The sequence below is a fragment of the Erinaceus europaeus genome, chromosome X (genome assembly GCF_950295315.1).
Source record: "Erinaceus europaeus chromosome X, mEriEur2.1, whole genome shotgun sequence".
In the NCBI taxonomy this organism is placed as follows: Eukaryota; Metazoa; Chordata; class Mammalia; order Eulipotyphla; family Erinaceidae; genus Erinaceus; species Erinaceus europaeus.
This window is the reverse complement of record NC_080185.1, coordinates 127,441,398-127,453,897: the sequence shown is the minus strand read 5'-3', so window position 1 is coordinate 127,453,897 and position 12,500 is coordinate 127,441,398. Positions and strand designations below refer to the sequence as shown.

Below are 12,500 nucleotides of genomic sequence, written 5' to 3'. Positions count from 1 at the left end.
AGAGAGAGGGACGGACGAGAGAAACAGACCCAGAATCATGCACTGTCTGCCTTCTTTCTTTCGGTGATTTTAATTAATTAATTTATTTATTTTTATAGATTTATTTCTTTATTGGGGAATTAATGTTTTACATTCAACAGTAAGTACAATCGTTTGTTCGTGGTAACGTTGATTTATTTTCATTATCTTTATTTACTTATTAGATAGAGACAGCCGGAACTCGAGAAGGGAGGGGGAGAAAGAGAGAGAGACACCCCCTGTGGCCTTGCTTCAGATGGTGGGGGAGGCCCATTTTGTTGTTTTGCCAAAAAAGGACAACAAATATCGTTCGGGAAGCAAGCAGGAAGTTGGAGCCAAGTGGGTGGGTCTCTTGGTTGCTTGCTTGGTCTCTCAGATGAAGTTGGGGGTTTGCAACAGCATTGGAAAAATAAGAATAAATAAATAAATAGATAAATAAATAAATAATATACTACAGTGCACAAGGACCCGGGTTCAAGCCCCCAGTCCCCACCTGCGGCAGGTGGTGATGGGGGGGGTTCATGAGCTATGGAGCAGGGCTGCAGCGGTTTCTCTGTCTCTCTCTTTCTGCCTCTTGAATAGAATACAGGGATGGGATGGGATGGGATGGGATGGGATGGGATGGGATGGGATGGGATGGGATGGGATGGGATGGGATGGGATGGGATGGAGTAGGATAGGATAGGATAGGATAGGATAGGATAGGATAGGATAGGATAGGATAGAATAAGAACAGAATATGCTAGAATGGGAAGGGATGGGATGGAATGGAATGGGATAAGATAGGATAGGATAGAATAGAATAGAATATGCTGGAATAGAATAGAATAGGATAGGATAGGATAGGATAGGATAGGATAGGATAGGATAGGATAGGATAGGATAGGATAGGATAGGATAGGATAGAATAAGAACAGAACAGCATATGCTGGGATGGGATGGGATGGGATGGGATGGGATGGGATGGGATGGGATGGGATGGGATGGGATGGGATGGGATAGAACAGAATAGGAACAGAACAGAATATGCTAGAATAGAATGGGATGGAATGGAATGGAATGGAATGGGATGGGATGGGATGAGATAGGATAGAATAGAACAGAACAGAACAGAACAGAATATGCTAGAATACAATGGGATGGAATGGGATGGGATGGGATAGGATAGAATAGGACAGAATAGAGTAAGAACAGAACAGAATATGCTAGAATAGAATGGGATGGGATGGGATGGGATGGGATGGGATGGGATGGGATGGGATGGGATGGGATGGGATGGGATAGGACAGGGTAGGATAGAATGGGATGGGATGGGATAGGATGGGATAGAATAGAATAGAACAGAATAGAATAATAACAGAAGAGAATATGCTAGAATAGAATGGGATGGGATGGGATGGGATGGGATGGGATGGGATGGGATGGGATGGGATGGGATGGGATGGGATAGAATAGAATAGAATAGAATAGAATAGAATAGAATAGAATAGAATAGAATAGAATAGAATAGAATAGAATAGAATATGACAGAATAGAATAAGAACAGAACAGAATATGCTAGAATACAATGGGATGGGATGGGATGGGATGGGATGGGATGGGATGGGATGGGATGGGATGGGATGGGATGGGATGGGATAGAATAGAACAGAATAAGAACAGAAGAGAACATGCTAGAATAAAATGGGATGGAATGGGATGGGATGGGATGGGATGGGATGGGATGGGATGGGATGGGATGGGATGGGATGGGATAGGATAGGATAGGATAGGATAGGATAGGATAGGATAGGATAGGATAGGATAGGATAGGATATGACATGACAGAATAGAATAAGAACAGAACAGAATATGCTAGAATACAATGGGATGGGATGGGATGGGATGGGATAGGACAGGACAGAATCTGCTAGAATGGAACAGAACCAGGTGAACAGTCTAGAATAGGATAGAAGGGGCCAGGTGGGGGCTCACCTGGCTGAGGGCACCTGTTCCCAGGCACAAGGACCCGGGTTCAAGCCCCTGGTCCCCACCTGCAGGGGGGAAGCTTCAGGAGCAGTGGAGCAGGGCTGCAGGGGTCTGTCTGTCTCTCTCTGTCTCTCTGTCTGTCTGTCTCCTTGTCAGTCTCTCTGTCTCTGTAATAAATAATATATAATAACACATGAATAATAAATATATATAAATATGTAAAAATAAATGAATAAGAGAAAATAGACATTAAAAACAAAAACTGGATAAAAAAAATCATTTCAAAATAAATATCTCTTACAGCCATGTGGCCTTTTGATACAGAGGCTCAGAAGAGAATAAACAGCCTTGTCCGTGGCTTGTTTGTTTGTTTGCTTCTCTGGTAGCAGAATAATGGGACTACTGAACAATCCCACCTCCCCCCTCCCCCAAAAATAAAATAAAATAAAACATGAGAGGCTTCTGCTGCTTGGGCTTAGGTGGTTGGGAGTTGTGTTTCAATCCTGTGTCCTTTCTGGATGGTGGCTGAGGCCCTCGGTGGCCTGTCTAAAAAGTAAGGGAGAAGTCAGAGGGGAGGTTTCACTTTTGTTTTCTGTGTTTGACTCTCTGTCCATCCGTGTGCCGAGACTCTGTCCTTCCTGGCAGAGAGAGGAGGAAGGGAAGCAGGGTTGGTGCCATGAATTCTTTTTCTCCGGCCGCAGAGAGAAACGGGCTCGCAGGTCTTACGGGGGGAACGGGGAGGAAACTCACTTGCAACCCACCCAGCAAGGCCTGTTTTGTCGTCCGGTTTGGGGCTGTTTCTGTGGGGCTGGGCGGATTCTCATAGACACCAGCTTTGGGGGAGCCAGGAGGGGACATGGTTGATGGATTGTTTGCATTACAGCTTGCAAGGACCCGGGTTCAAGTCCCCAGCCCCTACCTGTGGGGGGGGGGGGAGGGCATCTTCAAGAGTGGTGGAGCAAGGCTAAAGGGGTCTGTCTCTTTCTCTCTGCCTCTCAATTTCTCTCTTCCCCATCAAATAAACAAAGTATTAGGGGTTCCAGGTGGGGGTTTACCTGGCTGAAGGCACCTGTTCCCAGGCACAAGGACCCAGGTTCAAGCCCCCCCCCCCCGCCGTCCCCACCTGCAGGGGGGAAAACTTCACGAGTGGTGGAGCAGGGGTGCAGGGGTCTCTCTGTCTCTCCTTCTCTGTCTGTCTCCCTTCATTGGAATGGAAAAGAATAGAATAGAATATGCTAGAATAGTATAGAATGTGGTGGTATGATATGGTATGGTATGGTATGGTATGGTATGGTATGGAATGGAATGGAATGGAATGGAATGGAATGGAATGGAATGGAATGGAATGGAATGGAATGGAATGAATAGAATAGAATAGAATAGAATAGAATAGAATAGAATAGAATAGGATAGAATATGATAGAATAGAATAGAATAGAATAGAATAGAATAGAATAGAATAGAATAGAATAGAATAGAATAGAATAGAATAGAATAGAATAGATTCAGCTGAACAGTCTAGAATAGGATAGAAGGGGCCAGGTGGGAGCTCACCTGGCTGAGGGCACCTGTTCCCAGGCACAAGGACCCGGGTTCAAGCCCCTGGTCCCCACCTGCAGGGGGGGAAGCTTCATAAGCAGTGAAGCAGGGCTGCAGGGGTCTCTGTCTCTTCCCAATAATAACTAGATAAAAATATTTTGTAAATATATAATTTTTTTTTTAAAAAAAGAAAGGAATAAACCAGGTTTGAGGGTACTTCCTGGTGCACAGCCCAGGACAGTCTTGAAATTTCTGGTCCCAGGCAAGCCCCCCCACGCCCTCAAGCCCACTCTGCCGAGGCCACCCATGCACGATTTAAATTTCCTTTTAATTTAATTTTAATTTTTAAGAAAGACTCTCAAGGCAGAGCCGGCCAGCCCTGATGCTTCTGGCAGTCATGGCTTTTGGCAGGTTTGTTCTCTCCCCCTTGGACTTAGCTCAGCAGGGGTGGGGTGATCTCTCTCAGGGGAGACGAGGTCACTGCAGGTGACACCAGGGTTTTTATAGCTTCTCTTTTATGGTCTTGGAGGGCTTGGAGTGGGGCGGGATGGTGAACCTGACTTGTGCAGATGTGTTTGTGTTTGCAGAGTGAGAGCACTTGCACCATCTAGGCTGGGAAGGGATTAGGACTCCACCCAGATGCCTATCAGCTCCCCGGAGAGACTCTCTCAGCAAAAACAGCAGGCGGGAACAAAGGCTTCCTCTGTGGGCCTCTGGGCTGCTCAGCCTGCGAGAGGCAGCCAGCTGACTTTGAAACACTCAAGTGTGCAGGGGAGAAGGCTCAGGGGTCACAGCCCAAGACATGCAGCCAGAGGCCCTGGGTTCTAGTCCCAGCTCCCCCTCAGGCCAGGGCTCAGCCAGGCTCCTCTCTCTCTCTCTCTGTCTCATTGAAATTAATCAATAATCAATAAGACCCCATGATATCTGCAGAGGAGATGGTTCAGCTTTCAGAGCCCAGGACATGCAGCCTAAGTCCCCTAGAGGCCCCGGGTTCCAGGCCCGGCTCCTCCCCTTAGCCAGAGCTCAGCAGGGCTCTGCTCTCTCTCTGTCTTATTGAAATCAATCAATAGTCAATAACCCCGCATAAAGTGTCCAGGAGAACCAGCTCAGCTGTCAGAGCCCAGAACATACAGCCAGAGGCCCCAGGTTCTAGTCCCAGCTCTCTCTCAGGCCAGAGCTCAATCTCCCTCTCTCTCTCTCTCTGTCTCATTCAAATCAATCAGTAATTGATAAGACCCTATGTTCTCTGCAGGGGAGATGGCTCAGCTGTCAGAGCCCAGAACATACAGCCAGAGGCCCTGGGTTCCATCCCCGGCTCTCCCTCAGGCCAGAGCTCAGCTAGTCTCTCTCTCTCTCTGTCTGTCTGTCTGTCTCATTCAAATCAATCAATCATCGATAAGACCCTATGTTCTCTGCAGGGGAGTCGCTTCAGCTGTCAGAGCCCAGAACATACAGCTAGAGGCCCCTGGTTCCATCCCCGGCTCTCCCTCAGGCCAGAGCTCAGCTAGTCTCTCTCTCTCTCTCTCTCTCTCTCTCATTCAAATCAATCAATAATCAATAAGACCCCATGTTCTCTGCAGGGGAGACGGCTCAGCTGTCAAAGCCCAGAACATACAGCCAGAGGCCCCTGGTTCCATCCCCGGCTCTCTCTCAGGCCAGAGCTCAGCCAGTCTCTCTCTCTCTGTGTCTGTCTCATTAAAATCAATCAATAATCGATAAGACCCTATGTTCTCTGCAGGGGAGACAGCTCAGCTGTCAGAGCCCAGAACATACAGCCAGAGGCCCCTGGTTCCATCCCCGGCTCTCTCTCAGGCCAGAGCTCAGCTAGTCTCTCTGTCTGTCTGTCTGTCTGTCTCATTCAAATCAATCAATATTGATAAGACCCTATGTTCTCTGCAGGGGAGACAGCTCAGCTGTCAGAGCCCAGAATATACAGCCAGAAGCCCCGGGTTCCATCCTGGCTCTCTCTCAGGCCAGAGCTCAGTTAGTCTCTCTCTCTCTCTGTCTGTCTGTCTGTCTCATTCAAATCAATCAATAATCGATAACATTCAAATCAATCAATAATCGATAACACCCTATGTTCTCTGCAGGGGAGATGGTTCAGCTGACAGAGCCCAGAACATACAGCCAGAGGCCCCTGGTTCCATCCCCGGCTCTCTCTCAGGCCACAGCTCAGCCAGTCTCTCTCTCTCTCTCTGTCTGTCTGTCTCATTCAAATCAATCAATAATCAATAAGACCCCATTTTCTCTGCAGGGGAGACAGCTCAGCTGTCAAAGCCCAGACATACAGCCAGAGGCCCCTGGTTCCATCCCCAGCTCTCTCAAGCCAGAGCTCAGCCAGTATCTCTCTCTCTCTCTCTCTCTCTCTCTCTCTCTGTGTGTCTCATTAAAATCAATCAATAATCGATAACACCCTATGTTCTCTGCAGGGGAGACGGCTCAGCTGTCAGAGCCCAGACCTACAGCCAGAGGCCCCTGGTTCCATCCCTGGCTCTCTCTCAGGCCAGAGCTCAGCCAGTCTCTCTCTCTCTCTCTGTCTGTCTCATTCAAATCAATCAATAATCAATAAGACCCCATGATATCTGCAGGAGAGATGGCTCAGATGTCACAGCCCAGGTGCCCAGGTGCCCCTGCACAGAGCAGCAAAGCAAGCTCCACCCAGCCTATGATGCCAACTCTATCAGGAAGCAGCAGGGCTGTGTGGGCTGTCAAGCAGCCAGAGTAAATAATAATTACTTATCAGCGGGAGGAAGTACCAAATAGCCCTGGGGCCCTGGGTCACTCTGCTCTACTTCCTGGAGGGAACATTTGACCCAGAGCCACAGGGAGGAGGGACAACAGGGCTCACCTGGCTTTGTGTACCTCTTCCAGGCATAAAGACTCTGGTTCGAGCCCCCCCCCCCACCCCCGTCCCCACCTGCAGGGGGGAAGCTTCATGAGCGGGGGAAGCTTCATGAGCAGGACTGTCTCTCTGTCTCTCTCCCCTCCCATTCTCAATTTCTCTCTGTCCTAGCAAATCTATGGAAAATAAAATTAATGAAAGCAAAAAATAACTTTCGTAAAAATAAGGCATAGATGATAATAGGGTATAATATGAGAGACCAGTGTCCAATATTAAAGACTAAAATAGAATATTTCAGAAGAGGATAGGATAGAATATGCCAGGATGAAATAGAATAGAATAGAATATGCTGGAATGGAATGGAATGGAATGGAATGGAATGGAATGGAATGGAATGGAATGGAATGGAATGGAATGGAATGGAATGGAATGGGATATGATGGAATGGAATATGATGGAATGGAATATGATAGAATAGAATAGAATAGAATAGAATAGAATAGAATAGAATAGAATAGAATAGAATAGAATAGAATAGGACAGAACAGAAGGAGTTGGGCGGTAGCACAGCGGGTTAAGTACGCATGGTACAAAGCGCAAGGACTGGCGTAAGGATCCCCATTCGAGCTCCCAGCTCCCTACCTGCAGGGGAGTCGCTTCACAGGCGGTGAAGCAGGTCTGCAGGTGTCTGTCTTTCTCTCCCCCTCTCTGTCTTCCCCTCCTCTCTCCATTTCTCTCTGTCCTATCCAACAATAATGACATCAATAAATAATGACAACAGTAAAGCAACAAGGACAACAAAAGGAAATAAATATTAGAATAGAATAGAATGGAATAGAATAGAATACGACTGAGTAGAGTAGGATAGGATAGGATAGGATAGGATAGGATAGGATAGGATAGGACAGAATAGAATAGAATAGAATTAGAATCTGATAGAATAGAATAGAATAGAATAGAATAGAATAGAATAGAATAGAATAGAATAGAACAGAATAGAATTAGAATCTGATAGAATAGAATAGAATAGAATAGAATAGAATAGAATAGAATAGAATAGAATAGAATAGAATAGAATAGAATAGAATAGAATTAGAATCTGATATAGAATAGAATAGAATAGAATAAGAATCTGATAGAATAGAATAGAACAGAACAGAATAGAATAGAATTAGAATCTGATAGAATAGAATAGGATAGAATAGAATAGAATAGAATAGAATAGAATAGAATAGAATAGAATAGGACAGAACAGAAGGAGTTGGGCGGTAGCACAGCGGGTTAAGTACGCATGGTACAAAGCGCAAGGACTGGCGTAAGGATCCCCATTCGAGCTCCCAGCTCCCTACCTGCAGGGGAGTCGCTTCACAGGCGGTGAAGCAGGTCTGCAGGTGTCTGTCTTTCTCTCCCCCTCTCTGTCTTCCCCTCCTCTCTCCATTTCTCTCTGTCCTATCCAACAATAATGACATCAATAAATAATGACAACAGTAAAGCAACAAGGACAACAAAAGGAAATAAATATTAGAATAGAATAGAATGGAATAGAATAGAATACGACTGAGTAGAGTAGGATAGGATAGGATAGGATAGGATAGGATAGGATAGGACAGAATAGAATAGAATAGAATTAGAATCTGATAGAATAGAATAGAATAGAATAGAATAGAATAGAATAGAATAGAATAGAATAGAACAGAATAGAATTAGAATCTGATAGAATAGAATAGAACAGAATAGAATAGAATTAGAATCTGATATAGAATAGAATAGAATAGAATAGAATAGAATAGAATAGAATAGAATAAGAATCTGATAGAATAGAATAGAACAGAACAGAATAGAATAGAATTAGAATCTGATAGAATAGAATAGGATAGAATAGAATAGAATAGAATAGAATAGAATAGAATTAGAATCTGATAGAATAGAATAGAACAGAACAGAATAGAATTAGAATCTGATAGAATAGAGTAGAGTAGAGTAGAGTAGAGTAGAATAGAATACAATAGAATAGAATAGAATAGAATAGAATAGAATAGAATAGAATAGAATAGAATAGAATAGAATAGAATAGAATAGAATAGAATAGAATAGAATAGAATAGAAGAATAGGGTAGGATAGAATAGAATAGAATAGAATAGAATAGAATAGAATAGAATAGAATAGAATAGAATAGAATAGAATAGAATATGCTGGGATAGGATAGGATAGGATCTGCTAGAATGGAATAGAATCAGGTGAACAGTCTAGAATAGGATACAAGGGGCCAGGTGGGGGCTCACCTGGCTGAGTGCACCTGTTCCCAGGCACAAGGACCCGGGTTCAAGCCCCTGGTCCCCACCTGCAGGGTAGGGGAAGCTTCATGAGTGGTGGAGCTGGGCTGCAGGGGTCTCTCTGTCTCTCTCCCTCTCGACAGCCCCTTCCCATCAATTTCTCTGTGTCTTATCAAAGTAAAGATTCAGAAAAATAAAAAGGGAGAAAATGGAATGAGGAGCCCTGGGTTGGTACTGCAGCACAGAGTATAACCTGGTGAAAATTTTTTTAAAAGAAATTATTTTTTAAAAAACGGGGTGGCGGTGAGGACACAGGATTTTGGTGGTGGGAGTGGTGTGGAATTATATTCCTGTTAGCTCATACTCTTGTAAATCACTATCCAAGCATTAAAAAGAAAAAAAACTATATATATATATATTAAAATTTATATATTAGATATATTTATATGTATTAAATACATATTAAAATACATATATATATGTATTGAAAATGAAGAGGGAAGAGAGAGACGGCTTCTCTCTGGCTCCTGTCATGCAAGGGATTGAACTCAGAACCATCATGCTGAGAAGCCAGTGCCCTGCCCACTATTGTTATTACGATGATGATTATTATTTCCCCAGAGTCCTGCTGAGCCCTGGCTGCTGGTGGTGCTGGGGATGGAACCTAGGGCCTCAGAGCCTCAGGCAGGAGAGTCTGTGTGCAGAACCATTATTATTATTATTATTATTATCATTATTATTATTTCCCAGAGCCCTGCTGAGTCCTGGCTGCTGGTGGTGCTGGGGATGGAACCTGCGGCCTCAGAGCCTCAGGCAGGAGTGTCTGTGTGCAGAACCATTATTATTATTGCTATTATTATTATTATTATTATCATCATATTATTATCATGCAGAACCCCTGTACCTTGTTCTTTATTACCAAAAGGTAATAAAGAACCCTCCCAGCACCTGTGATTCTGAGGGTCATGGCCTCCACTCTTGAACCCGAGACTCTGGCCCGGGGCCTGAAGTCCCTGTCCTGACCCATGTCCCCAGCACCCTTGGGACCCCTTCCAGCCGGGGAAGACTGAGCACCAGCACCTCTCCTCATTGCCAGCCTCCCCGGGGTGACTCAGTCACAAGGATGCCATCCGGCTCCCACGGGCATTCTGGGTCACGAGGTGTCACGCAGTCCTGCCGGCCTCAGATACGAGCCTCAGACGCCTAACTCCTTGGCGTGCGCACAGTCATTCGGGGCCAGAGGGGTGGGCACCCAGGACCCAGGTGTGACTCAGGACTGGGTGACAGCACCCAGTGACACCTTCCCCACATTCCCCTCCTTCTGCAAACAGAAAAGATTTGTTTGCACGGAAAGGACTCAGCACAGATTTCTGTACTGGTGACACCAGCTTGCGGTTCTCCATGGTGGTGGGACCAGTTCCCTGGGTGCTGTGCAGGGTGCTGACAGAGGAGAGACCCCACAACCCTGGGTGCTGTGCAGGGTGCTGAGAGAGGAGACACCCCACAGCCCTGCCCACCCTCCAGGGGCTCCCTGGGTGCTGTGCATGGTGCTGAGAGAGGAGAGACCCCACAGCCCTGCCCACCCTCCATGGGCTCCCTGGGTGCTGTGCCTGGTGCTGAGAGAGGAGAGACCCCACAGCCCTGCCCACCCTCCATGGGGCTCCCTGGGTGCTGTGCAGGGTGCTGAGAGAGGAGAGACCCCACAGCCCTGCCCACCCTCCATGGGCTCCCTGGGTGCTGTGCAGGATGCTGAGAGAGGAGAGACCCCACAGACCTCTATTTTAGGTCTATTCCAAGGGCCCGTGACTTTCGTCCTTGTCACCTGAGCCCGACAGGTAACGTGCGGGTGGGCTGCAAGTCTTGTCTGGGGAGATGGTGTCAGAGTTGGGAATCGGACCAGGAAGCTGGGTCAAGGCCGAGAGCAGCCCCCAAATATGGGGAAATAGATCAATACCGTTTACCGTTCACTGTCCGCCCCATTGACCTAGTCCAGGGCCCGTGTCTGTTCCTGTTCAGCCCAGGAGTCTGTGTGGCCTCTGCCTCCCTGTTGGTCTGCACTCTTCCTTCCATTGTAAATCACTCCTGTGGAAGTGTCCGTCTCTTTCGTTTTTATATATTAATCACCCTCTTAAATGTTCTGTCCTCTCAAGAATTAAGAACCCGTCTTTCAAACAGCTTACATTTTAAGTCCGTGTCTCTATGAAGTTTGCGGTGTAAATCTCTTAAATTGTCAATTAGTCTCTAAGATTGACGTGCGAATCTGGCTCTATAGGTATAAAGCCCTGTTAAAATCTTAAGTATAAATCTTGTAAACCTTTCAGCTATGTCCGTGTTTTAACTCTCTCTCTCTTTCTCTCTCTCTCTTTCTCTCTGTTACGCCAATTTTAAGCAATTCTTATAAGGCAAGTCTGTTTGCTTATTTATTTATTACCAGAGCCCTGCTGAGCCCTGGCTGCTGGTGGTGCTGGGGATGGAACCTGGGGCCTCAGAGCCTCAGGCAGGAGAGTCTGTGTGCAGAACCATTATTATTTTTATTATTACTATTACTATTATTTCCCAGAGCCCTGCTGAGCCCTGGCTGCTGGTGGTGCTGGGGATGGAACCTGCGGCCTCAGAGTCTCAGGCAGGAGAGTCTGTGTACAGAACCATTATTATTATTATTATGGTTATTATTATTATTTCCCAGAGCCCTGCTGAGTCCTGGCTGCTGGTGGTGCTGGGGATGGAACCTGGGGCCTCAGAGCCTCAGGCAGGAGAGTCTGTGTGCAGAACCATTATTATTATTATTATTATTATTATTATTATTATTATTATTATTATTTCCCAGAGCCCTGCTGAGCCCTGGCTGCTGGTGGTGCTGGGGATGGAACCTGGGGCCCCAGAGCCTCAGGCAGGAGAGTCTGTGTGCAGAACCATTATTATTATTATTATTATTATTATTATTACTATTACTATTATTATTACTATTATTTCCCTGAGCCCTGGCTGCTGGTGGTGCTGGGGATGGAACCTGGGGCCCCAGAGCCTCAGGCAGGAGAGTCTGTGTGCAGAATTATTATTATTATTACTATTATTATTATTTCCCCAGGACCTTGCTGTGCCCTGGCTGCTGGTGGTTCTGGTGGTGTTCCCACGCACAAGAACCCGGGTTCAAGCCCCCCAGTCCCCGCCTGCAGGGGAGTCGCTTCCCAGGCGGTGAAGCAGGTCTGCAGGTGTCTGTCTTTCTCTCCCCGTCTCTGTCTTCCCCTCCTCTCTCCATTTCTCTCCGTCCTGTCCAACAACGACGACATCAATAATAACGACAACAATCAAAAACAAGAAGGACGACAAAAGGGAATAAATAAATAAATTTTTTTTAAAGGAAGGAAGGAAGGAAACTAAAAGGGACTGGAACAACAGAAAGTGGTCATTCCAGCAAGAATGGGATATTGGGAATCTGGTTTCGGTGAAATGTGTATCCATCCATCTAGCAATTAAAAAAATAAGTAAATAAAAAGGGCGGGGGAGATAGTACAATGGTTATGCAAACAGACTCTCATGCCGGAGGCTCCTAGGTCTCAGGTTCAGTCCCCCGCACCACCAGAAAGCAGAGCTGAGCAGGGCTCTGGTGTTTCTCTCTCTGTGTCTCTTTGCCTCTCTCTCTGCATTTCTCTCCAAAATAAACTAAATAAAATATTTTAAAATAATCAAATAAAAATAAAAATAAATCTCTTCCCGGATCACAGAACCCACCTGCCTTGAGCGCAGGTGTTGGGAGGTGGTTCTGTGTCCGTGTTTTCAACCTGTTAAGTCAACCTGTCACGAAGGCCCGAGTGTGGCTTGACTAGAGACGTGTGTGTGGTGTGTGTGTGAGTGTGTG

General features: G+C 46.0%; 1 protein-coding gene across 6 annotated transcripts in view; it reads left to right on the top strand.

Annotated features, from left to right (window-relative positions):
* Positions 1 to 12,500, top strand: part of STS (steroid sulfatase) — a 114,643-nt gene that overhangs the window by 18,591 nt on the left and 83,552 nt on the right. For 2 of the 6 annotated variants that reach the window (XR_009547541.1, XM_060183100.1), the window contains exon 1: positions 3,897 to 3,936. The exons of 2 other annotated variants lie outside the window; for them this stretch is intronic. Coding sequence is in view for 3 of the 4 variants with exons in the window: in XM_060183100.1 (XP_060039083.1) it covers positions 3,908 to 3,936 (29 nt within the window). In the remaining variant the exon portion in view is untranslated. Of the gene's footprint in view, positions 1 to 3,895; positions 3,937 to 12,500 lie in introns of those variants that run through there. 2 more of the 6 variants (XM_060183103.1, XM_060183104.1) reach the window with 2 other exon arrangements.